The 26,513-nt window shown below is 35.7% G+C and overlaps 3 protein-coding genes across 28 annotated transcripts in view; 1 reads left to right on the forward strand and 2 right to left on the reverse strand.

The window, feature by feature from the left end:
* The window catches only part of Lap (phosphatidylinositol-binding clathrin assembly protein lap), a 33,658-nt gene extending 27,932 nt beyond the window's left edge, over window positions 1-5,726 (forward strand). For 23 of the 26 annotated variants that reach the window (XM_077418068.1, XM_077417965.1, XM_077417973.1 and 20 more), the window contains one exon: window positions 1-5,726. In XM_077418068.1, coding sequence (XP_077274194.1) covers window positions 1-18 — 18 coding nt within the window. In that variant the 3' untranslated portion in view covers window positions 19-5,726. The other 3 variants (XM_077417935.1, XM_077418076.1, XM_077418096.1) reach the window with 1 other exon arrangement.
* Window positions 5,703-22,022, reverse strand: LOC143904023 (xanthine dehydrogenase/oxidase-like). The gene is made up of 21 exons (XM_077418230.1): window positions 21,904-22,022; window positions 21,590-21,822; window positions 21,001-21,293; window positions 20,846-20,901; window positions 20,602-20,722; window positions 18,375-18,967; window positions 17,421-18,321; window positions 14,577-14,735; window positions 14,024-14,234; window positions 13,203-13,731; window positions 12,826-13,119; window positions 11,957-12,477; window positions 11,569-11,752; window positions 11,125-11,429; window positions 10,306-10,742; window positions 9,916-10,044; window positions 9,656-9,795; window positions 7,334-7,592; window positions 7,110-7,206; window positions 6,725-6,835; window positions 5,703-6,158 (listed from the first exon to the last, which is right to left on the reverse strand). Exons 15-21 carry the CDS (start codon window positions 10,327-10,329, stop codon window positions 6,091-6,093), a joined length of 828 nt encoding a protein of 275 aa, XP_077274356.1. The 5' UTR covers window positions 10,330-10,742; window positions 11,125-11,429; window positions 11,569-11,752; window positions 11,957-12,477; window positions 12,826-13,119; window positions 13,203-13,731; window positions 14,024-14,234; window positions 14,577-14,735; window positions 17,421-18,321; window positions 18,375-18,967; window positions 20,602-20,722; window positions 20,846-20,901; window positions 21,001-21,293; window positions 21,590-21,822; window positions 21,904-22,022; the 3' UTR covers window positions 5,703-6,090.
* Window positions 10,466-24,999, reverse strand: LOC143903841 (aldehyde oxidase 1-like). Its single transcript, XM_077417838.1, has 11 exons — window positions 24,988-24,999; window positions 24,434-24,548; window positions 24,046-24,077; window positions 20,602-20,722; window positions 17,421-17,531; window positions 13,613-13,731; window positions 13,203-13,544; window positions 12,936-13,119; window positions 12,037-12,477; window positions 11,569-11,752; window positions 10,466-10,742 (listed from the first exon to the last, which is right to left on the reverse strand). Exons 1-11 carry the CDS (start codon window positions 24,997-24,999, stop codon window positions 10,466-10,468), a joined length of 1,938 nt encoding a protein of 645 aa, XP_077273964.1.
* Between the last annotated feature and the right edge of the window lie 1,514 nt (window positions 25,000-26,513).

The raw sequence follows: 26,513 nt of genomic DNA on the forward strand, positions 1-26,513 counted from the left end.
GATTCCAAATGGAATTAAGAAGACGGAGCGATATTTTGTAAATATACCGTGTAATATGCCTAGAATGAAAAGAAACAAAGCTAATGTGTCCTGCTTTTTTCTGTTAGGCCCAATCAATCTTGGATCATTGATTGTCACTCGAATCGTCTCACTATGAATAGGATCGGCAAATTGTATCATACTTCCTGTAATATGCTCGCCGAGTATGCAACATGTGTTATTCCGATATAGCGTCCTTCTCGCGAGCATTGGCAAAAGTTAAATATTGTTTAAGTGAATATCTGTCTACTTTTTTTTATGTAAAAAGGGACAAATTGAGTCTGAATTAACTTCGATCAATGCTCGCGGGAACCGCGCGTAAACATGGCGCTTTTCTCCGCCTTGAAGTCCGTAGCCGGACATAATTATGTAGCTTAGATGAAAGTTGTTCGAATGCGAATTGCGTTTAGAATGACACGAACATGCTGAATTTTCCTGGTGAGGATTAACTGTGATAGTATTGCGCCGTGTGCCGCGCTGAGCAGTTTTTCTTCGTTGATACGTCGAGTAAGCCTATTGTCAAAGATGCATTTTCTAAGTTCGATGAGAGATTTCTGTAATTATGTAGCGATATTTAGGTACGGCTTAGTTTCTACGTTGGGGAGAGAGAGATTGTATATCGGTAGTATATCGATAGTGAAGTCGGTTAAGAGCGCGTTATCGAATATGATGATTGGTTCGTAATGGTTCTAAACGTATTCGCGTTAGATTATACACGTAGCTGACGATTGCACATACCAATGTCCGCGTTAAACGTTAAAGAAGCCGGTTAGGCGCAAGATCGAAAAAAATCGAAATAGAAATTCGCATCGGGATATCCTCTTATTTGTAATATAATATATATATTGTTCTGTGAATGTGTACGGATATGTGGTTTCGGGATGATGCGAGGGAGAGAGAGAAAGAGAGAGAGAGTTCAAGGCAATTCTTTCGTCGAAGTATTAAATACTAAATGCGATAAAGATATACGATAAAATATCTCACACACATAATATAAATATATATATATATATATATATATATATATATATATATGGAGAACAATGAAACGAATAGGTGGACTCATTAAATGTTCTTTATCTGTATACTGTTCGTGGATATCTTAATTAGATAGATAACGAAGTATGTTAAACGAGTTAAGGCCAGAACGCTGACGCAACACAATTACGAATATAACGTGAGTCTGCGTGATTCAAGCACGGTACTATCGATGCAGTCAATATCTTGTTGCGGGCGTTCCGTTTTGGGATTTTATCGGTACATCCTCGATTCCCGTCAAATTATAAATGTCGTTGTAACCAGAAGATGAAACTTTATCGTTATATAGCGTATATATTATAACCGATAACCGATCGATTATTTAATCCGCGGTTGCTCGAATTTAGATCTGGACTGCGGTTGACGAGAGGAAAGGGGGAGGGCAAGGGGAAATTAGAATCCATGTAGCGACGATAGTGTACACAGCGTGCGCAGTGCTAGTCGACCGTTGTAAAAGATTGCAACGAGATCACGATTCTCACGAGCGATTGACTAAATTGTATGGTAGACGATTTTCAATTTTCTTATTAGAGCGATATTTTCGTTTGGATCTCGCACACATCACCGGATAGTGCTTATCGGTCGTGGATTATCGCGTGTATATGCTCTCGCCTTTAGTATTGTCTTCGTTTTCTTTCAGTTTTTCCTATTTATTCTTTTTAATGCTACGTCTCACATGAGAGAGAAAGCCGATTTTTCCAATGTCGATTGGCAATGCCATGTTTTTCGATTTTTTTTTCTAGATTGCGATATCTTCGCTAATATAAATAGCGAAGAAAGATCTAGTTAAAGATCTGATCAACGCTAGTCGACATTGGCGGAACCGGCCCCTCAAGAGACTGTAGCTAAAATTGTAGATACTGAGTTTTTATATGAATCATGATTTACTAATGTTTTCTATCGCTCTTAGCAGGTTTTTTAAGAGTATACCGTATTAACCATTTTCATTCTTTTCATCTCGATATCTTCAGTTCCGCCAGCGCGTACGTATATCGATGAGTATAAATAGGTGTATACATATTGATAGGATAATTGAGTGGAAAAGTTTTCCGAGTGGTTGAAGGGAACGAATATATTTCTGTAAAGTGGATTTGTCTAAAGTGGAAAAAAAAGTTAATAGTGTTACTCGGGCAGATGCAGATGTAGATGCGAGGCGGAGGAACCGGCTAGATATATCCTCGGGCTTGGTATCAACGAATCGCTTCCCTTCCTTCATCGATGTACATTTCCGTTTTTCGTTCGTTCGCTCTCTCGATTGATTTTACACTTCGCGTAGTCGGGACGTATTTTTGTATAATATAATATGAACGTATAGGATCTCTTCTCTGAGCGTAACCGGCCGCTGCGGGGACAGTTAGTTGTTAGTCTATGTAAAATCGGTAGCTACGAGTCGAGCTTGACCGCAGAGATCGCGCGAGTTCTTCAAAGGCCGCCGGTAGATGTAGAACGATGACGCAAGTCGACGTGATTAATATTAATCTTAAAATCAATATTATTAAATAATATTAGAAAAGATAACATTATTGATCAATGTTATTAATATATTATTACTAATATTATTTATTGAGTAAGAAGAATTTGCGTTTGCAATTTTGACACAAATATGTCTAGAAGATTTCAAGAAAATATATGCATTCCGACTTCAATGCACGTTGGTTCTATAAGCAAATTTAATCTATTTTATATCTGAAAAATGCATGATTTTCTTCGCTCACCTCGTACGGTCATTCGCATATCAAATTAGAATCACATTTAAATATCTCTTTCGCGTTTCATTTCATACGATATTGCTCTCGATCATTCTCCTTTTTATTTTTTTTCTATTCAATCGACATTGCGCTTAAAGCTACCGGCGGCCGAGCCCAACAGGACAATATTACGTATATATTATTATCGTATTATAGAAAGGTGTGAGACGAGATAATTCAACTGTATTCTATCTCTTTCGCCGTAAACTAGGAAGATATTCTTGTCGCAACGTCTTACCGGCCCGTATAGTTCAGGTGAAGCCTCCCGGCCGCGTAAGGATACACACTGTATATTATTAATATTTATGGAAGGGATTATTTAGCGAAAGTAAGAAGGCCGACCGGACCGACCAGCTAGTATCCCGGGAACGAGAGGTAGAGAAAGTGAAAAATCGACACCACATCGTATTTTTTTTCATTGCAATCCAATAGAGATGCCTTGTTGTTGCTCCAAGAACGGCTTGTCGCGCTTCTCGTTTTCTCCTTGGAGAAGAGAGAGAGAGAGAGAGAGAGAGAGAGAGAGAGAGAGAGAGAGAGAGAGAGAGAGAGGAGAGAGTTCAGAGTTACGAAGAAAGGGCTTTACTGTTATTTAGTTTTAACATGATTCCATTTATGCTCTTGCATGTTTATATATATATATATATATATATATATATATATATATATATATAATAGCATGGTTTATATATATATATATAAAGAGAGCAGAGGAAGAGAGAGAAAGGTCATCAATCATGAAGCGATAGTGATTTTGATTCAGAACGCGAGAATTATTATTTCGAGACACACGCGTATGCAATGATTTGCAACATCGATCAACTGTTCCGAAAATTATCTGTAAAGTCATATACATTATACATTTATATTTATTTTATAAAATATACACAATTCGCGCACAATCTTCTGTAATGTAATATACAAGTTACCAAATTCATTACATGCCTTGTTCTTTCTCCTTTCTCTCTCTCTCTCTCTCTCACTCTCACTCTTTTTCCTTTTCATTGTTCTTTTATTGTACTTTTTTGATAAAATTATCAAGCTTTTAGAACATTTGATTGTAATTTTGAGTAATTGTAAGTAGAAAACTATTATCCGGATCTCTCTATTTACGCTGTAAATTGAGTGGCTGGCGTGTCGAAACGTAAAACGTTTGACAGAAACGAGACGAATGCGAACGTTCGTCGTCGAAGCGGAAAATCATTTACAATGTAACGATATCACGCGTTATACGTGTGCGTACAGAGCGTGATATTATTATTGTCGGTCGTTACTCATAAGCGTCGATTATTAGTAGCGGCGTTTGTACCGCCGTTAATATGATAACAGGGCAGAACGATCTGGGATCGTGTGAGCGCGCAATGACGAACCGACAATGCCTTCTCGTTGTACAAATGTCGAGGGAGATGAAGGAATGAAAGGAAACCGTAAACCGCGATCGTGGTGTCAGAGTATCTCTTTGGCGGCGTGTAGCTTTATAAGATATGAACACAAATCAGCATAGTCCGCTGTAATAGGGGGGAAAAAAAATGAAACGAAAGAATATATGTAGAGACTCGTAGAGAGATAGTGCAAAGAAGATTATATATAATATATATATGGCATAGTCTGAAATATGGCATCCCATGATTCCGTAAAAATCGAGTACGAACAAAGACGCAATCACTGCGACCTTGTTATCCGTTATAGTATTATCTCCAATGCACGCAATATTAATTTTTCGTGACATTATAAATTGTCCTACAAGTGGACTAAGTGGACTAGAGAAAAAAAATGTTTCTTTGGCATTGTCTGCGGAGATGCATTGAGGCATTTGTCTCGCTGATTGTCTCGCTATTGTCTCGTCCGAGTTGGATGATTGTAGTCGTCTGCTTTCACGTTCGACCATGCAAACGCGTGCTTGGCGATGATCAAGGGCAAGCGCGAAATATCATTAATCATTATCCTGCGTTCAAACAATAACGAAAAAGGGACCGCGCTCTACTTTCTATAGTGTACCCGATCGACCGACGTTCAAGGTGGTTCGCGACGTTATTGGATTAGAGAGGTATATACGAAAAGAGAGACGGTTATGCTTCCGGGCGTTACTCATCCCTATGTGGCATGTTGTCGATGGGAACGGCCGGCGGATCGCGGATGGCAAATATCGCGGATAAATATCGACAAGACGACGACGAGTGCAGGCTCTCGCTTCGCGGAGCTTATTTATCGGGGAGAAAAACCGATCTAATCTCGGAAAATTCAGGTATCGATGCTGCATAATCGCCTGAGAATGATCTCCGTCTTTATTCGTGCTTATGGAAACGCAATGAGAGTAGTGAGACACGTATTTCTACGTTGCAGCATTGTAACTCTATCCCAGATTACATCGGTTTTCAATATGCGCTATTTATGCTTGAAATCCAGTGTAATCGTTATACGCGCGCTCCGAGAGTTTTTAATTATTAAGGCCGCGCGTTCAGTTAAGTTTGGCATGTTTTTTTACTCGCGTGAAGCGCAACGTGAATAGCATAAATAAGCTTATGTCGAGTGAACGGGACGTCTTGAGATTCTTGAGAATGGCGTGGCCGTGGCCGGTGGCGTGTGTGAGTTGAGACGCCCGCGCCGGCGCCGCGGCGCCGCGGAAAGAACACATTCCAGAAAGCGTTTTTTCTCCATTTCGCGGCAGGCACGGATCGGTGCACGTTATACGTTAATTAATTTTGCGAATCAAATCTCTAGCATGCCATAATCTCGTTTCGTTCCGTTTCTTTTTTTTTTTTTACACCTTTCCTCATCCACCCTCAAGTGCAAATAATGCAAACGATGTCGACGTGTTTAACGTTTGATGTCTGCGTATATAATTGTAATAATCGTTGCTGTAGATTCTCTCGAGAGAGGTAATATACTTATATTGAATTATTATTTACGATCATTATTTACGACATATTTTACATTATATTATCATTAATGCCAATTACACACTACAGATATGTTGTTGTAATATTTACTATGTAGCACATCAATGGCGTTTAATAGAGAATATTTATTGAAATTATTTACCATAAAACGGAAGTTGTGCCTTAGTTATGTGTTAAGAGCCTGTTAACTGATCGAACTATCATGGTCCCATTATTACCCTGACAATCTTTTGTATCGATGAAACGTAGATAAATTGTCTTGTCGTTAGGACTCTAAATTTATTCCAATTAGGAATCGATCAAAGAGCGAATAAGTGCAGGATTATTTTAAGCATCTATCTATTTGCGAATGAATCTTACTTTTGCTCTCAAAGCACCATGTCATTCGTGTTGGTTAAACTGCTTAGAAGTATACGTTCGGTGGTACATGGTCCATCTGGAAAAATTACACATCGTAAATGAATATACATTATAAATTATAATTTATAATAATATTTTATAGGAAAATTTTTATTCACATATTAATTTACAAGAAAGGAAATTATAAAAAATCTCTGAGTCATCTAAGTTTATGTACTTATGTGTTCTGGAATAACACATTTTTAATTTTTTTATTACAAACAACAGTTTGTAATAAATTTAGAATGTTCGTTAAATGTTCGCCCGACTTCGAGTAACTAATATCAATCGTGTTCAGGCTTTTTATGTTTTTAAAACAATATTAAAAAAGAATTGGATTGCAAAATCTGACAATTATTTCTTCTAAATATGTTGTCTCTCTCGTCAGGTTTAAAAAGAGAAGAAGAAAGAAAGAATAAAAATGGAGAAAGTAAAACAACTAACTAAAACAACTTTTTTTAGTGTTGCTTAAAATACAATGACGATTAAAAGATTCGCACTTGTTGCGAGATTTGTACAAGTTAATCCAGATTCACAAAATTAGGTGATTCGTGTTATACATATATTGTCAAGTACACTTAGTTATTTTTGCTTAGAACTTACCCAATCGATACCATTCATCCGTATTCCCTGCCTCCGCCCTAGCGGAATTTAACGCATTGCGGATCGCGATCAGAATCACGTAACTCATACAAAGCGGTGGTTCACCGGTTGGTGCAAAGATAAAATGTTCACAATTAATCGATCCTTTAATTCTTTTGTATTTTTACTAAATTCCTTTCAATTTTTTCAACCTATTTAAATTAAATTATAAACTAGAGAAATGTAAACTGTAAACCTATTCAATTTTTATAAATTTAAAAGTTTTTGCAAAAAGATTCGTAAATGTTTTTTAATTGTATGTAAACATATAAAACATTTAAATTTTATTTTTGATAGTAAGTATAGAAGAATAGAATGAAACGATTTATAAAGTTTCCGATCTCATCTTTTGAACCAAAGATACCGACTGTGTTGGCCGAATTCTTGAGTAAGGATACACGGAAATCTTCAGGAATATCCTTCGCTCCAGGCGGTTTAGAATTCTAAGAGAAAAATAAAATACTTTAGATAATTTAATTTATGTATTTCTAGGACAATTTCGATGAATCGGGACAGTTGCGTCTTGGCGATATTAGCTTTAATGAAATTCAATAAAAATAACGTATCTACCCAGGTTCTGTCATTCGTTAATACTTTTGTTTTAGGATCGTACACCAGATCCTCAGAAGTCCAGTATCCTATTCCCATCACGAAAGCTCCTTCCACCTGACCGACGTCGACCTCCGGATTCAAGCTTACCCCGGCGTCTTCCATCAAATCGACCCTCCTGATAATATGCTGGCCGGTTAACAGATCGATTTCAACTTCGGCAATGATAACACTGTAAATGGGATAAGGCTTGAGCGTATCGTTCTGTGCGGCCGCCATCCTGCCAAGGTAAGTGTAATATATATGTTATAGTCAAAGCCCGAAACACGGGCAGTCCTAGGATTGACTAGTCAATCCTGGGGAACGACCAAGCGTCTTGGTCAAAGCCCGAAATAAGTTTTGCGTTTCGGCTTTTGACTAGTCAATCCTAGGAATAACTATAATACGGCTGGTCAAAGTTAGAAACTAAAGAAAAATCACTTCGGACTTTGACCAGTCAATCCTAGGTGTGGTTTAATTCGGACTGTGTGACTGTTAACAAATAAAATCAAAAATTTTTTTACTAAATTAAGTTTTTATTGTTAACATAATGTAGCTTTTTATTTACGTTGTAAAGCGAAATTATAAAGTACATGCACGGGGGGGAGTGCAGGGGAGAAAAGCCTTTCTGTTCACGTGCGCTCACGCATGTAAGCCCCCTTGCACCCCTCCATGCATGTGCTTTATAATTTTGCTTAACAACTTAGCATGTACTTTAAGTTGTAAAGCGAGGTCAACGCTGCCTACCGGCGGGGTGGGTGCGGGGGAGGAGGGGGGGCCGAATGTAAGGGGCCCCCCCGTATGTGTGTGTGCTTCCCACGCATAATTAAACTAAAAAAACTCCCAGCGTGAGACCTAACTGCTTGAATCGAGATGCTTGGTTATTTTGCACGATTTAACTGTTTAATGATTTTCGTTAAAGCAGGGCATACACACGTGTGTGTGTGCCCTGCTTTAACGAAAATCACAACTTCTATAAAGCAGGGCATACACACGTGTGTATGTGCCCCGCTTTAATGAAAATCATTAAACAGTTAAATCGTGCAGAATAACCAAGCATCTCGATTCAAGCAGTAAAGGCTCACGCTGGGAGTTTCTTTAGTTTAATTATGCGTGGGAAGCACACACACACACACACACACACACACACACACACACACACACACGGGGGGGGGTGCGAGGAAGGGGCCTTTGGCCTCCCCCTCCCCCGCACCCACCTCGCCGGTAGGCAGCGTTGACCTCGCTTTACAACTTAAAGTACATGCTAAGTTGTAAAGCGAAATTATAAAGCACATGCATGGAGAAGTGCAAGGGGGCTTACATGCGTGAACGCATGTGAACAGGAAGGCTTTTCTCCTCTGCATTCCCCCCCCCATGCATGTACTTTATAATTTCGCTTTACAACGTAAATAAAAAGCTACATTATGTTAACAATAAGAACTTAATTTAGTTAAAAAAATCTTGATTTTATTTGTTAACAGTCACAAAGTCCGAATTAAGCCACACCTAGGATTGACTGATCAAAGTCCGAAGTAATTTTTCTTAGTTTCTAACTTTGACCAGCCGTATTAGTTAATCCTAGAATTGGCTAGTCAAAAGCCGAAACGCAAAACTTATTTCGGGCTTTGACCAAGACGTTTGGTCGTTCCCCAGGATTGACTAGTCAATCCTATAGAAATGCCCGCGTTTCGGGCTTTGACTATAATATATATATAATAATTAATGATTTGCACTTATTGTCTGTTTTGTCTTATAAATATAAAATTTAAATTGATTTATTTATCCGATTTTTATCGAAATCCGAAAACACATAAATACGCTTAATTTTAATCATGGAAGGAGGAATGCGAACAGAATTTTTAAATTGCATTTTTCACCATCTACTACTTATTACAAATAAAATATAAAGTGATAAAATAAAATATATAAATAAAACAACAGAATAAAAAAATAACAGTTTTTTCAGAATAAAAATACAATATCTTTGGAAAGATGTCGAAATGCTTTACATAGTGCGGTCCATGAGTTTTTATTTGAAACAAAAATCATATAAAATAAAAAGAACAGAAAAATATTTTAAATATTTTTTATTTAAAGTAGGCTCTTTTTATAATCGATATGCTGCTCTGTTCTCGTTTTCAATCCTTGCATCCTTTTGTAATCGTCTGCAGTTGATTCGAATTTCGTGATGTGTCCTTTATTTTATATAATTTTTGCCTCGAAACTTATGGACCACATTGTGCATGACGGTTTGCGTGACATAATATATTAGCGATACGTCAAATATGACTTAATGATATTTACATATAACGTGCGCATAAATCAACGTCCTTTTGATAGGCCGCGGCGCGCGTGAAGACGAGATCCTTCCAGCTCGGATTATTCATTTCTTTTTTTATCGGCTCGAGTCTTTTCAGAATCTCTTCGCAAGCTCGGATCGTTACCTTATAGAATAAATGCGATATTTGAATAATTCAATAGTCATTATAAATTTGACGTTGTATATAATATGTATATCACGTCGTTTTCCATAATGTCAGGGACGAATTGAATTGAATTCTTACATATCCGCAGGTCTCCGTAGTAATGCTCCCTCCTGTAGTCGAGTTGTTGGGTGTTGCTAAATTATTACTTTGTTTAATGGAGATTAATTCGAGATCGATCCCCAGTGTGTGAGCTGCTATTTGAGCGATCTAGTACAAGAATTGTTTTTAAATAGCTAGAAATATGAAGCGAGACTTATTTATGTTAAATTGAATTCCTTCCAATCTACATGAATCTATCAAATAATTGATCTATTTTCAAAACAGAATACATATTCAAAATTAAGAAAGGGATATACAAAAATCTGGAAATCTCAATTTTCTTTTGTCTGTTAGTTTATCGATTGGATGAAGAGTATGAAAGAACTTGCTTAGATAAGTAATTGCATTTTCGTTCCTTGGTATTTATACCTTGTCCGATTTCGATTCCGCCATGCGTCACGCAAACCGAGCCGTTGCGAGCGCAGACCGACACCATCGCGTGGAATTGCCCTATATATAACATCGGATACCTCATCGTCACAATAGCGATTCCCTTTTTTTCTTCCAACGATTCTCGTTGTTGAATGTCTCAACGGCCCACTTCCGTTTCTCGTAATCGGCCAATTTCGACAAATCCTTTACCATGCATGGTTATTTCTAATGCGGCCTTATCGACATCGTTCATATTCGACAATCTGACCTGTACCGGATCCTTTTTCGTCACTTTCGCGATGTGTTCCATTATATTTTCAATCATGGCCACTTCTTCCGTGGATCCTGGCGCTCGACAGTATGTGTTTGACCGCGGTAAATCGGTTCGCACCTCGAATCCGTTGAATGTCCAACTATCGGTCGCATAACAGCCACTAATAATAAAAAATCAAAATCAACTGCGAGTTAAATTAATTAATTAATTAATTAAAAATCAAAGTTTAATCGCGACAGAGTATCTCTAAATTTAATTAAGGCAATTCTAGGACATTATTTTACATCGTTTAATTAATGTTATTTTATTTAAATTAATATTATCATAATATTTTTTTCTTTTGTTGAATTTGGTGCAAAATTCTGATGAAAATTTAATAATTAAATAGTATCTAACTTATTTCAATATCTTTCTGTACTTGAAAAATTTTCCATTTTGTTTTAAAATATTGGGCAAAATTCAGTAGATAAATATTAATATTACATATTATCGTCATAAATTGTTTATATTTTGTTTGTATTATTATGCTGTATTGTCGATACCCTTGCATGTAGAAAACCATGCACCGTGGCAGCTTGTGGTTCGTTGAAACTGGAACCGCAATTGCCCCAATGTTTTGAGTTAAGATACTGGATAACTCCGTCATCGTCCACTCCGATCTCATATTCTTGACGCGTGGAGTATCTCTTGCCAATCGATTGCATATTGCTCTCTATCATCATGATGAATCGCGCTGGACGATTCAGTTTGTGACATACCAGTGCGTAAGCACACATTTGCGTGTTGCAAATCTCGCGAGATTTTCGATCCGTATGCACCGCCAAGTCGTCTTATATACACATTGATACTAAAAAAATTAAATTTATGCGATTATAGTGCTAATTTAATTTTTAAGATATGCGGGACGGTATAACTCGTATAATTTACGTTATTACCATTGAATTGTCATATTATTAATTGATATAATTAAGAGATTAATGAGTTACCTATTATTCTTAACATTGAGACAATTCGCGATCGATACTTGAGTGATGTCCAACCATTGCGATGATGGATAGACGTCCATACCGTCTTCCGCAGGAACGCATACGCAGGATTGAGTCTCTATAGTATGGTGATATTGGCTGCCGTATTGAAAGACGCCCTTTACCACTTGTTTAGTATTTCTTCCTGTAAATATATAATAGTATAGGAAACGATCTCCATACTTTAATATATTATTTCTTTTTATATCTTATATAAATAATAACAGTCACTTGTACAATTTTGTAAGTTTGGTTATCTCATTTTTCTTCCAATTGCTTCTGTCTTCTTCCTGATAATTGTAATCGAAAAGATAACTTAAATCAAATTTTGTTCTTTATCAATTTCTACCTTTCTTTTTCGCTGGGACGTTGACACTGCATAAATCTAGCGTCGTCTTGCGTGGCAAGTGCATCCTCGATACTTATTACTGGCTTTCGTTTGAGATCCGCTATATTTAATTTTCACCAATTTTGCGGCCTTGTTCGCCAAATTATGTGTTTTCGCGACGATCACGCCTACTGGTACTGGCTGACCAGCATACAGAATATCCTCTTCGACGAAAAGCAACTCGTCTTCCTGCAAGAACGTCAACTTGCTGGCGGGCGAAATGAACATATTTTTTCCCGGTATGTCCTTGGCGCTGAAGAACGCCACTACACCCTCCATGCTAAGCGCTTTGCTCGCATCTATTCTGTCAATTTTGCCGCTACCGCATTTCGTGACCACGAAAGAGCAAAACACCTCCCTAGGATATGGAGGCAGATCATTGCAATATTGAGCCTCGCCCGATGTCTGTTTTATAGCATCTAATTTCGTTATAGGCTCATTTATCGGCCACAATGTCGCATTCGTGTCGTAGTCTTGCGTACCTAGAATGTCCATGTTTTTTTCGTGCGCAATTAGAATAATCAATTAAAATATTTTGCGAGTTTTTCAAAGTAGGTTACTCCACTTTCAACGAACCTATATAGCTTTCTATTTCTTTACTATCAAGATTATTTTACGAAATTAATAGCGAGATTTTTGTTCAAATATTTCAAGACTTTAAGGCTCGCTCGTAAACGAAATTAATATAAGTCGAACGTTTCAGTCGTGTTACACGTAGGAGATTAAAATAAAGAAAATAAATTTTTATCTTTAAACACGTAAGAATACTTAAAGGATAAACATATATTTTCAAAAATATGCCGTTGTATGTACGTGTACTTAATATGTACCTGAAGAGAGACCTCGCTGTAACACGAAACCACCGCTACAAAATCTGGGATTTACAAAATCTCTGGTTTGATGCTCAACACAAACTTATAAAATTCGGCAATAGTTATACGAAATTTCAGCGAATAGGACGGCAGCACATGGTCCGGATGCAGTTCATCATGCAACGTCTTCAAAGCGGACTTTAGCACCTGATTGTTTAGGATCGATTTACCTAACAACATTAGCTCCGTGTTCGTCGCGTGCAAGAAATCCTTATTGATGCCTCCATAGATAATGTTGGGCTTCTCCAGCACCTTCTCACGAAATATTGTACATATATTTAACAAATTATCCCAATAATATAATAATATATACAAATCTAAACAAATTTCCTTACCATGCCTCCAGCGTCGAACTTGAAGAGAAAACCGGCATTGACGTGAGCGTGAGCGTTCTGAGCTGTAGGCATTATCTTGTAGGATCTGTATTCGTACTCGTCGGATAGCGGTGGCAAGACTACGCTATAGATGATCTTATGGAACATGTCGAGTTTCAGAAACTCTAACAATGTCACACTCTGCTTGCGAGCGGGTGATTCGAGGACATGTACTTGAGTACCGACAGTCTCTAATATCAAAAACATATCGGAGGGAAATTCATTGTGCGCGTGCTTGATCATCAAGTTGCCGGCGATGCTGCCGATGTTTCGCACCGGCACATTTGCGATCAGGTCTACGTGCTGAGCCAGTTGACGTAAATATTTAAATCTGTCTTCGAATGAGTACTTCTATGGAAGGTCTTTATCACCATGGTAAGAGTTGTATTTCCGCCTAGTACTAAGTATTGATTGGTTTTCTGAATATTACGCAAGTCTGAGATATCGTTTATATCGATGTAGAGATCCTTTTTGTTTGTGCGATAAACACCTGAAAAATTAGATTTTTATTTTTAAAGTTGTGCTTCCTAAAGTATTAAAGAAGGTATTTATATTTATCTAAACTTTTGAAAAATGGTAGAATTTAGCATCTGCAATAGTGCTTTGTAATGCGCGTATAACTGCAACTTGCTAAAAATAACATTGAAATATTCGGAACAATTTTATTATTAAGTCTACCCAAATAGATAAAGAATGATTTACTATGAAGACTTTGTATAAACTTGTTGTATCAATTAGTGCCTATATATATATCGTTTAAATGGAAGATTATGGAAAATTACCGTGTGCAGTGTTTCCCCCATTTAAAATATAAGTAGCATTCGGTTTCTGTCGAAATATTGCGAATAGATCACGGATTGAGTAAACTTTGAAAAATTCCGAGTCTGCTAACTTTATATCCAACGTTGTATCTTCATGGGAAAGTTGCTCATCGCAGCAACTATCGATAAATGGAATTCCATACTTCGGACAGGCTTTGATCTTGTACAACTCCTGCGAAGTATATTTTATTATACTTACAACAGAATGTAAATAATATAAAAAAAAAAGAATTTTTATATACAGAGTATTAATTGAATAGATAGTAATAATTATTACAGCAGCGAAATAAAATTCTTTCTTATTTGGGAATGTAAGTATAAGTTCTCTGAGATGAAAAGTCACGGTATAATAAAATCACTCGTTATATATATGAGATCTCAACATCTCGAGTATTCGCAAATCGTCGCGTCGCGTAAAAGAGTCACGGTCGGTCTCGCTCCGCGTGTACTTGGCGCGAGACACTACCGTGTTTCTTGATTTTTGCAATAAAGTTAAAATTTGTCGCACGATCACCTCAATGTCGCGAATATTCTTCACCATTGACGCAGGTGCATCGGTGCGGCAAAACTTTTGAACGCGTCTAAAATTGGTCGATACCCAGTACATCGACAAATGTTGCCACCGAACGAGTTTTCGATTTGCTGCATAGACAATTTTTTGTCATGAATGAGACTGCAAGTTATAAATAACATATGCATTAACACAATTTTTTACCAGCTTTTGAGTTCGAACGTGACTCTCTTTATATAATATCTTTACTTCAGTCTCTCTCTCAAATATCATAGTCACGTTGTGTGTAATTCTATATTATAACGCCAAGAATTTCAAGAAGATTTTAATTTGTTGCGAGAAGATTAAAGTTAAAACAATGTATAATAATGTATTCAGTTGAACCTTTGTTCTGTACGCTTCTTTAAGCGTACACAAATGAGCGAAAACGAAATGTCAAAGATGGGTTTCGTTATTTAAATCACGAGGTAATACTTTTAAACTTTTATTTTTTTATCACTATATTAAATATGTATATTTATTAAATATTTTTCATAAATTTTTTTTTTTTGTAGGAATTTTGACGAAATCGACGTAGTCGAGTTTGCAGCTACAGTGTCTATTTCAAATAAATGTTGTCGTCAATAGTCGTCGAGTATCTTATCTTAAATTGTTTATGTCTGAAATGCTTTAAATACATAATGATTAAATTATACTCAAATAAAAAAATAGAGTATTAAAATACATATAAAAGTATAAAGAGTTTGAAAAGGATAAAAAATAAAGTTAAATTTAGTAGTTTCGTCCTTGCGTGCGAGGCGTGACTTGAATAATTTAAATAAGATTATTTTAGGCAAACAAAACAATATGAGAAAGCATACGCGATGCCGCGGAAAAGATACATGGCATTTTATTTCATTTTGCGGCAACGGCTCGGCGCCACATTAATTAATTTTGCAAATCAAATTATTAGGATGCTATATGATTTCCACTCATTCCACTCATTCTTTACTGCCTCCTTCAAACATTTTAATGAGAATATTGTAAACAAATGTCTTTAATACCTGCTTAATATGATAATAATTGTTTCTATAGATTTTTTCAAGACAGAGTTAACATACTTTTATTATTAGTTACAATTTTTATTTAAAATATACCTTATTGTATTGTACATATTATAATTACATACTACAGATATATTGATGTCATATTTAATATAAGCACATTAGTGAGATTTAATGGAGAATATTTATGATGATATGTGTGTGCTATAAATGAGCAATATGCTAATTATGCAATATGCTAAATAATGAAATTATTTAACATGAAAAAGAAGCTACGCTTCAGGTTGGCGTTCCATGGAGCGGATCAGCGGATCGCCAATTACGGAATCGCTTCGACGGAATAATTTTTGAAAAGGCTCTATCAGAACGATCCGCTTGGTTCCGCTTCCGCGTAATCCGTTTCATGGGACGCCAGCTTTAGTTATATTAAAAACCTATTAATTTTTTTAAATTGAATTATCATGTTTCCACTATTACCGTGAAAATTTTTGCATCAGCAAAACATGAATACGTAAATTGTCTCCTTTCTATAAAACTTTTAAATTTATTCTAATTAGATACACAGTGATTAAAATGACGAATGACGGTAATTACGGAATTTATTTACAAATTTGCGGAAATTAAAGCATAAACAAACATTTCTGCAAAAATTCAAAATTTCATTAAAAAAAAACCCCTTGATTATTAGCAATTTTTATTAATTCTATTATATTCTTTAGTCTTTTCTACCCTTATTTCATATACAATTCGTTAAGATTTGGTTGATCAGTTCTGGAGTTATAGAAATTTCGGTAAATTTGGCACAGACATACACACATACACACATACATACACACATACCGACATTTTTATAATAGCGATTTTTCGACGTTTTAGAACAATCTGAACACATTGGCAAAAGCAACTAAAAAACAGTTTTTTTACGAAAACAAAGCTTCCTCTATGAGGAAGTAAAAAATTTTTTAAAGAAAACTGAGTCATCCACCTAATTTTGAAATAACATATTTATATATTGTTTTATTTTTTACAACAGTTAAATGTTTTTATCTGAATTTGAATAATAATATATTGTAACATTATTTTGTAATAATAATAACAATAATAATTTATAAGGAAATATGCATTTATGCACTAATAATTTATAAAAAAGAAATTTTTTAAAGAAAATTCTGAGTCATTCACCTAATTCTGAAATAACATATTTATATATTGTTTTATTTTTTACAACAGTTAAATGTTTTTATCTGAATTTGAATAATATATACCGTAATTAATATTAGCTATAGATTTTATGGTTTCAAAAACAACGATAAAAAATAATTGGATCGTAAAATCTGATAATTTTTTTTTTTAATTGTGCCTCTTCCATTTGGTTTTAAAAAAGGAATAAAAAAGGGAAGAAGTCAGATTGTATATAGAGGTGCTAAAAAATCATTTTTAAAATATAAGTATACATTAAGATAGATTGACGTTTAAACGCTTGTTGCAAGAATCCACTGCAAATCTAACAATAAGTGTGTTATTTTTACACGCATAAACGTCTAAAAATGAAAATTTGAAACTCTTTTCAGATGTTTCTTTATATGTTAAATTACATCATTTAACATATTTAATTGTATTAAATTAAAAGTTAATATATTCAATTGTGTTAAATGATTTAAAACGGCAAGAAATGTGTGAGAAGAACTTCAGCTAAAATAACACACTTGGATTTGCAGTGTGAAGTTAATTTGGTTTAAGTTAGGTAATTCTTGTTGTATATTGTCAAAAATGTATGCGTTTTATACCTCTGCTTAAAACTTACCCAATCGATACCACTCATCCGTATTCCCTACCTCCGCTCTAGCGGAATTCAACGCGTTGCAGATTGCGATTGGAATTACGTAACTCATACAAAGCGGTGGTTCACCGGTTGCTGCAAAAAAGTTTACAAAATTAATCGGTTCTTGAACATTTTCACTTTGGTTTCACACTTTTATAGTTAGACTGATTCTTTTCTGTATTTATTAAATTTATCTTATTCAGACCACGTTAAATAAATCACAGTGAAACGTGTATCTTATACAATACATAAATCCATTAAATTTTTATGTATTTAAAATGTATTTTAAAAATTTAATGTATTTAAAAATTCTTGCAAAAGGATTTCCAAAAGTTTCTTAATTGTATGCGAACATGTAAAAAATATTCAAGTTTTGTTTTTGATTGTAAGTGGAGATTCGAGAACGAAAGGATTTATGAAGTATCCGATCTCACTTTTTGATCGAAGAACACCAAATGTGTTGACCGACTTCTTGCGCAAAAATACGCGAAAGTCTTTAGGAATAAGTATCCTTTCTTTTTGGCGGTTTATAATTCTACGATGAGAAAATACGATACTTTAAATAATTTGATTATTTATGTCTACAATATTAGTGGAACGGAATTTTATAATCTATAATGTCGTTACTATAAGAACAAAAGATAATTATTCTTTTTAAATGAATGTTCTACGAGACAATATCGGAAAAATGTCACAATGCTACATGGCCACGTGCGTGACGTGACTTTTTGTTATGATTTATAATGATATTTATATGACGTGCGTATAAATCAACGTCCTTCTGATACGCGGTGAAAATGACATTCTGCCAGCTCGGGTTATTCATTTCTTGTCTTATCGGTCCGAGTCTCTTCAGAATCTCTTTGCAGGCTTGGATCGTTCCCTAGAAAGAAATGCAATAATCAAAAGTACAACAACAAAAGTGACAAAAGTTACCGTTGTTGCCCGAGTGTTTTGAGTCAAAATATATTATTAACTAATACAAAGATATATATATGCATTCCCAACGTGTAAGCAGCTACTTGAGCGACCTGAAACATATATTTTTACGATTAGAAGAACAGACAAGTAGAGTTAATTGTTTAGTTTGTATACCATAAATGGCAATTGGATAAAATAATCCATAGAAATCTTTGAAATAATATTATGAACTCCACTGTGTGTGTGCGAAGCTTTGAAATCACATTCTCCGGTTCGACGCTCAATACTAATTTATAGAATAATCCTTCGGCAAGAGTCTTGCGGAATTCCGGCGACTAATTCGGCAGCACATGATCAGGTTGCACTTCGTTATGCAACGTTTCCAAGGCTGTCTTCAGCACTATAGTTTGTCGAGGATAGATTTACCCATCGACAGTTACTCTGTATTCTTTGCGTACAAAAAATGCCCATTGATGCCGCACCGAAGATGATGTTAGGTGAGAAATATGTTTCCGCCCAGTGACTCGTTATTAGTTTTTCCAATGCGACGCAAGTCCCGGATGTCGTTTATATCGATGCGGAGGTCGTTCTACCTGCCCGATAAACATCTGCAGGATTATGTTCTCAGTATTGTGTATTTTTTATCTAGATGTGCAAACAAATGCACTGGTGGTATTATTCAATATTGATTGCACGTTGATTGAAATTAACGGAAATTCTGAAATTTTGTTTTCATACCACATGTTTGCATTCGCCAGATCACAATTATTCAAGCAAATAGATTATTTACTGAATGGAAATACAGGAATATATATATATATATATATATATATATATTATATATATGTATATATATACAGGATGTTTTTTATCTACCGTATTATTTTTTAATAATACATTTAATAGTTAAAAAGATGATGTGACAAAACAGTTTTTATATTGTCTCTATATTTAGATACCAGAAATGTATATTTTTTAATGTAAATATATCAAAACCCGCGACGTAAAATAAATATTGATTTTTTTAGATAAGAAACATTTATTTGTATAACTTTCTATAAAAGAGTATTATCATTCATATATTATGATAGGTATATTATAGATATACTATGTCAAAAATCATGTTATTTTTTGAAGGACTTTAATAGATCTAGAAGAGTTATCTCTCAAAATTGCCATATACATTATATACTTTTTACATCAATTTGTTCCTATATATCGTGCATGTGAAAGACAAATCGCCTTAGGCTGTGTTTCCGCCGTTTAATATAATATACGTTGCATCCGGTTTCTGTCGAGATATCACAAATAAATTCTCGATCGAATAAACTTTATAAAATTCCGCGTCCGTCAACTTTATATCCAACGTTTCCATATTTCCATTTGAGAAATGTCTATCGGCGCATTTGCTTCTGCACGGTATTCCGTTCTTCGGGCAGGTTTTGATCTTGTAGATTTCCCGCGATATTTATTATTTATGATAACATTTAGACGATACAAGAGTGTTCTATAATATCAGTTATCAGTGAAGTAATAGTTACAGTTATACACATAAAACAGTATTCTCTATGAAAGTAGAATAAAATTTTAAAAATAATGTTTGAAACACAAAAATGATACTTTTACAAATAAAATAAAATAAGACAATGTCGCACTGAATATGGCACGTTGCGGACCGTGTGGAGAAAATATGTTTTTTCACGGTTACGTTAGCGATGTTCGCGAGTTTTACAATCTCACTCCTTCGATGCAAAAATTATTTCTGGCGTGCGCACGATGTGGTTTGGACGCGGCGTCTGGCGACGCGTGATTTAGTTGTTGCTTGATGTAAAACATCTCACTTGAAAAGGGCCTGATTGAGGCCGAAACGTTGTGAAGAGGAAGAATAAAGGAGTAATGGCCAGTGGGGTCGAGTAATTTTTTGAAGTTGTTATTTTATATGTACTGGCGAACCTAATATACTGGATTGAAAAATAATATTTCGCAATACATTGGTTTGAGAAGAAATATTTTAATTGCCACGATATGCTTCATATCGAGCTTTCATAAAAGAGGGCTGAAAGAGGGCGATCGGCTCAAGAGACAAAGAGAGAGGGAGGGAGAAAATGCAAGGATAAAATGCGTTTTTGCAGACATTTTCACGGGTCAGAGACGCATACGCGAGTGCTAGTCGCGACTGCTCCTACTGTCGTTAACGTTTACTTTTTACATTTCATGGTGAATTTAATAAGATATTACTTACGAAGTGCTGCTGCTGCTTTCTGTCTGCTCATATTCGCGTACATCAAACTCGCTTTCGCCCTCTGAGCAGTTTGCAAATCAATCGCGCTTGTAGATCTAACTCCTGGCGTATGTACCTCGATCTGCAGAAATACAAGACAATTGAATCCGTACAAACGATCTCTGATGTCTCTCAAGCTCCTTGATCTTCACGCTTGAGAGACATCAAAGAGCGTTTGTACGACGCATCCAAGGTTAATACCTACTTAATAGCAGTATGTCAGCCTGCTCTGGAAAGTGATTTCTAAGCGCCCAGTATGAGCTATAAAAAGCGATAAAATTAATAACGTTATTAAATTGATCTCGTCGTAAACGAAGGCAGGCGTCGTTGCAACTTATCCGTCTGCAAAGAACTACTTACCTCCTGGCAAAGACTCGCGCTTTCGCGTCGGAATCCGCGATGCCCTTTTTTATTGCGTCCCGCAATATTTCAGAAGCACATAACAATATTGCCGGACGCAATAAAAAAGGGCATCGCGGATTTAATCCTGCGTAGGCCAAGTCTGCAGGATTAAAGCCCATATATTCCCAGGACGCCCTGCGAATATCTTTGCTCTTGCTGCTCACGCATGATATAATAATAGGCACATATCGACTGCAGTAGGTATTTTAAAGGATAAACCGAACTGCCACCGCACCGGGTGTCGCCACGACCTAGTTACCGTGAAAATGGCAAGTGTAATTAAATTCTTATCTTCTATGGATTACGTAAAAAGTAATGGACACGCGAACGTCGTAAAATTCTACGAGGTATAGGTGTTCGTAGTAAAAATACGTAATTAATACGACTGAATATAGCGATTTGAACAATAATATATAGGATCTAAACGTAGCAGAGATCTAGCATTCCGTGAGACATCAAGGAGCGTTTGTACGACGCGTCCAAGGTATTAAGTAGTATGTCAGCCTGCTTTAGAAAGTGATTTTCAGGCTAACATATTACTCAATACCTTTGGCACTGTTCTGCATGAGGTTCATTGATGTAAGCAAAATCGCCTCGCCAAAACTGGTGAATTTGGTCTTCAGACTCTGACTCAGAAAAGCGAAAGTTATAAGGTCGGTGCAGGCCTGCTCGAATGGTCGCTGTACGTCACGCACGCGCAGGTGGCATTAATTATGAAAATTTTAATTCTTTTTTGTAATTAGTGCCACTCGCGAGTACAATGGCTCTTAACTTTCTCATCTGGGGGAAAAAAAAAGAAAGACAATGTATAAAATATTGTCAGACACGAAAAAGAAAATCTCGTTTTCGTGCAATACATACGCTATCCATTCTTTGTTTCCAGTCCTTTTTATCGTCACCCACAGTAGGGATATTGTCAATCTATTCTCGGCCAAGGATCTTGAAGAACAGATGATCTTCCATGCATCTTCGAGATTCTTCGCCGAGAATAGATTGACGCGGTAGGCACGTCCTCGAACGAAGTAATAAAGCATTCTTCGTCGACGGCTCCGGCTTGCGCTGAACAGATAATGATAGTTTTCTTTATATTCACTTCAATGCGGATATGTCATACACGTGCGCTAAAGAATAACAATTGTTTATAAAAACTATACTCTTCATGCTTTACACTTTCAGAAACTATCAGTGAATATGATACTAATTCTAAAAGTTACACAGATTGCTGTGAACAGTGCTCAAGCGATCGCGAAATGCATTACAGATTAACAAAAAATGATGATTGCACGTGATAATTGTTGGGATATATGGATTTCACTGGAATAAGCGTGAACCACGTGTTAAAGTGAAAGAGAAAATAGAACACTTTATTTGAGTCACTTCTGACACAAAACAAAAAATATAGTTCTAACAGTGTTCGCACAACTGTAGTAAATGATTCACTTATAAACAGTTTAAACAATAAACTTTGATTGCGCCGATATTCACCGATAAACGAAATTTTACTTCTCGCCGAACCGTTACACGTGTTCGCTCTTTGTCTTTACGCAAGCAAGTGTGTAGAGATTCTAAACGTGGATGATCAAGCGTCCTTGATATTGATCGATACCAGCAGAGTGCGTAACTTGCCGGGTTACAATTACATCAGCGCACTAGCTCACTTTCATCTATCGGGAAATTGCGCGCTTTACAAAATTACTTATATTTCTAACAATAATAAATAAGCATTGTGTGTAATTACATGTAAAGTTATAGAGATGAAAAGCGTATGACTGATCAAGAAGCAATAATGCGCAGGGCATTCATTGTCCTAATTGGGGAGAAATTGATATAATTTATTGACACTCCGTGTTACAGAAATTATTGGCATCTAGGGTTCTAAATTATATCGACAGCGCGATTATCTATGCAATTATTTTCTCTCGATCGGAAATATCTCCGGATTTTTTTCAAAATCTTTTCCAGAATAGTAATTGCCAATAGTAGAATTTAGATATACCTGTTGTCGATCTTACTGACAAAGCTCTTTTGATAGTTGTTGCCCTTGGGACCGTGTTGGATGAAATACCAGAAGGAGCTGTTTCATGCAAGCGAACAGTTAGCGTATTCTCGTCATCGAAACGTCAACATAACGTTGATCTTTTGCTGGCGAGTTTCTCTGGCAATGTATTGTTAACAAAATGCAGAAGTGAAGCCGCAGTTGCGGTTATATTAAAACTAAGCGTAATAAGTATAAGGATTACGGCATCCCATGTGCGCCTCGTTTGACGAGAGACCGGTGCTTCTGTGACGTCGAGTCAATACTGAGTCACATATGACATTCACATATTCATATACATTTCGAATGGAACATAGAGACACATCAGGTAAAAACACACGAGACAATTGCTCACACAATAAGCTCGGATTTCTACGACACAAACTGGCAGTGCTACTACTTATGTATTATCGTTTCATACAAGTGAAAGATATCGACGTTTAACATTGACATTCTAATAGCCAAATACGACACGAATACGTCTACTTTTTATAAATTATAAAAATAACTCGTTCCACGTATTTACATATATTTACATATATTGCTACTTGTAATTTTCGCATCAACAGCTACTAACGGAAAATGATTTTAGAGAAACTTGCTTCACTGTTGTTCTACTCTTGCCATATATATATATATATATATATATATATATATATATATATATATCTCATGCTTAAAATAAATAAAAAAATTAAAAATTCAGAATATTAGATTGACGATGTAAGTCGCAATAGTAATTAAGTGACACAGTGAGAAGGTGACATGTGAAATACATTCGATAATATTTGGATATATAGCTAAGGCAGTGGATGGTGTTTTATCGGGCCCAAATTGATCTCTTTTCGAAGGCATGTTCAGCCTCTTAACGGAAGCCGATTTGATCTGCAATAGACATTTTTTTCTCTGAAGATGTTATTTCTATTTATAAACATGCAACGAAGCTGTCTTTCGGATTCTACACTTACCGCTCTATCGGTTTCGTCGCTATCTTTGCCAACTGAAACAAAAGAGAAAGAAAATCGTCACAATCGTGATTCACGCACCCTTTCTCTCTCGCTACACAGTTCCAAAAATAAATTAAAAGATTTAGAAATTGCACATACTTAAAAAAAAAACATGTTAACTATTTAAAAGCAAAATAATAATCTAAAGAAAATAACATTTTACTATGCCCTACAATTCAGATTCAATCGATATATTGTCTGATTTTGTAATAAAATGACACAATGTAGGTTTTCAATAAATAAAAATTATCACTGCTACATAAAAAACATCTGTGTATATCATGAATTAATATATTACAACTTTACGTCACAAGATCGTCCCTTCGCGCAGCGGAATCAATTCATATACCTAAATCTAGATACAGCCAAGGCGGCTTGTGGATGTCGCAGTGACATCCTCTCGCCCTTGCACCCGGATGCTTCACTATAATATCCCATTGCAGTATCCACTTGCTGCTCGCGTACTGCAATTTCTTATCGATACTGGGATATTTCTTTAATCCCCGATGCAGGCAACAATGCCCGCGCACGATATCAACACGTCGGCGTCGTTCATCGCGATCGATGTGCACGATACTTTAGTCAGCATGGCAAGGATAATGCACCTCAATATCGCGGATGTCTTTCATTAGTGATGGTGTTGCGTCACTGGTGAATCCCTTGAACGCGTCCAAAATTAGTCGATTAACACAGAAACGCTTTCAAAAATCCTTATTTGGACTTAAAAGTCCCAGGGAGTCCGGATGAGTGCTCCAAAAACACGGTATCCGCGCAATGTTAATAATTAATTATTTTGGCACGCATACGCCGGATGAGTACCTATATAAATTCATGACCATGCCGGGAGAACAATATATGCGCATTGCGAGCCATTTTAGTTAGCAAGCGTAGCTTGAATCGTACAACGATAACCATCTTGCCTGGTCACCTAAACCTTCGATCGTCCAAATGGCCCATCTGAGAAATTATTTGATTCACAGATGTGTCAAACATTAATTAGTATATAAACTCGATAAGCTCGGAAGTTAAAAAATGTGGAATAAATATAAAAAAAGTTTAACGTATCGACCGGAAAACAATTTCTGATATTCTGATGTAAAAGATGATAGTTCCGTATAAACACTATAAGACAATAATTCTTATTATTTTGTTAAACATAATATTCTAAACTGTGCAATTTCTCTATTAATGCACTTATATCCGTCGCAGATCAATATCGATACAAGACAGGAATTCACAGCCATTGTCCCGCTTTCAATTTCCGCAGCCACCCTCGTAGCACAGCGCTTTTCTGTCGCGGAATTTCGCATAATCGCGGATATAGACATTGAGGGAAGTGCCAGTTGGTATGCATCCTGATGCGGGACATGACTTTGCAATCATGAAATCAACAAAGAAGTTATATAACTCTCTTCATATATAACATAAGTACGAATCGCGTTATCTTTTATTTCTAGAACTCGCCATTATAAATTAAGTCTTATAATTAGATGCCATAATTTCTGTCATAATATAATTAATTCTTTATGATTGAATGTGATCACAATTAGATATTTATAAAGTATTTGAATTCTGGAATTTCTTTATTGTCATTTAAATTATTTCGCTTCTAAACGACTCCAAAATCAATCATTTCAAAGCCATTTATCACATTTTTACATATTATTAACATATTATATGACAAAAATAATATATTTTTAAATAACACATAATTTTTACAACAGATTTACACTTAAATACTTTAAATTAGGATTACATATTTTTTTCCTAAGATTTTTACGTGTAGTAGTTACAGTAACATTAACTTATGCCATTGTAATCTTATTGTTAGCTACAAAAATTATATATACCATTTTAACAGTATTGGATATCTTACATATTGCTTTACATTTGTACCCAAAGCAGCACTTTATTTCAATCATTATATATTTTTCCTTATAACACACGTTGTTTCTTAAGGTGGTCCTTTCGTGAGAACAAGTATTAGATAAAGTACCTAAATTTGATATATGTTAAATATACAGTAATAAGAGACATGTGTACGAAAAATCAAATGAGGTTACCGACACTTTACAAGAAATAAGTCATTCTAAATGTGCGTTCGCGGAGCGTGCCATTGTCATTCTATCCTTGTTTACATCTAATGAACGAGAAAGATAGAACGATGCAAATCGCCACGGCCGAGGTTTTCAACGAATAATACATGTGTACTTAGCGATCAGATGAATACATTATTATTCATGTCTTAAAATATTCTCTGAAGTTTCCGGATTTCGTACATACCTTGAAAATAAGGGCTTGCCGAATGTTTTGCTCTGATATATGAGGTTAAATAAGCGGTGGATCCACGCGCATATTGCTTTACTCGTACTGTCATGCCTGACCTAACCTGAATCGAATCCAACCGCACTACTATTGTGATATTTTTT

The sequence above is a fragment of the Temnothorax americanus genome, unplaced genomic scaffold (genome assembly GCF_048541705.1).
Source record: "Temnothorax americanus isolate GAGA-0224 unplaced genomic scaffold, ASM4854170v1 Scaffold106, whole genome shotgun sequence".
NCBI lineage: Eukaryota > Metazoa > Arthropoda > Insecta > Hymenoptera > Formicidae > Temnothorax > Temnothorax americanus.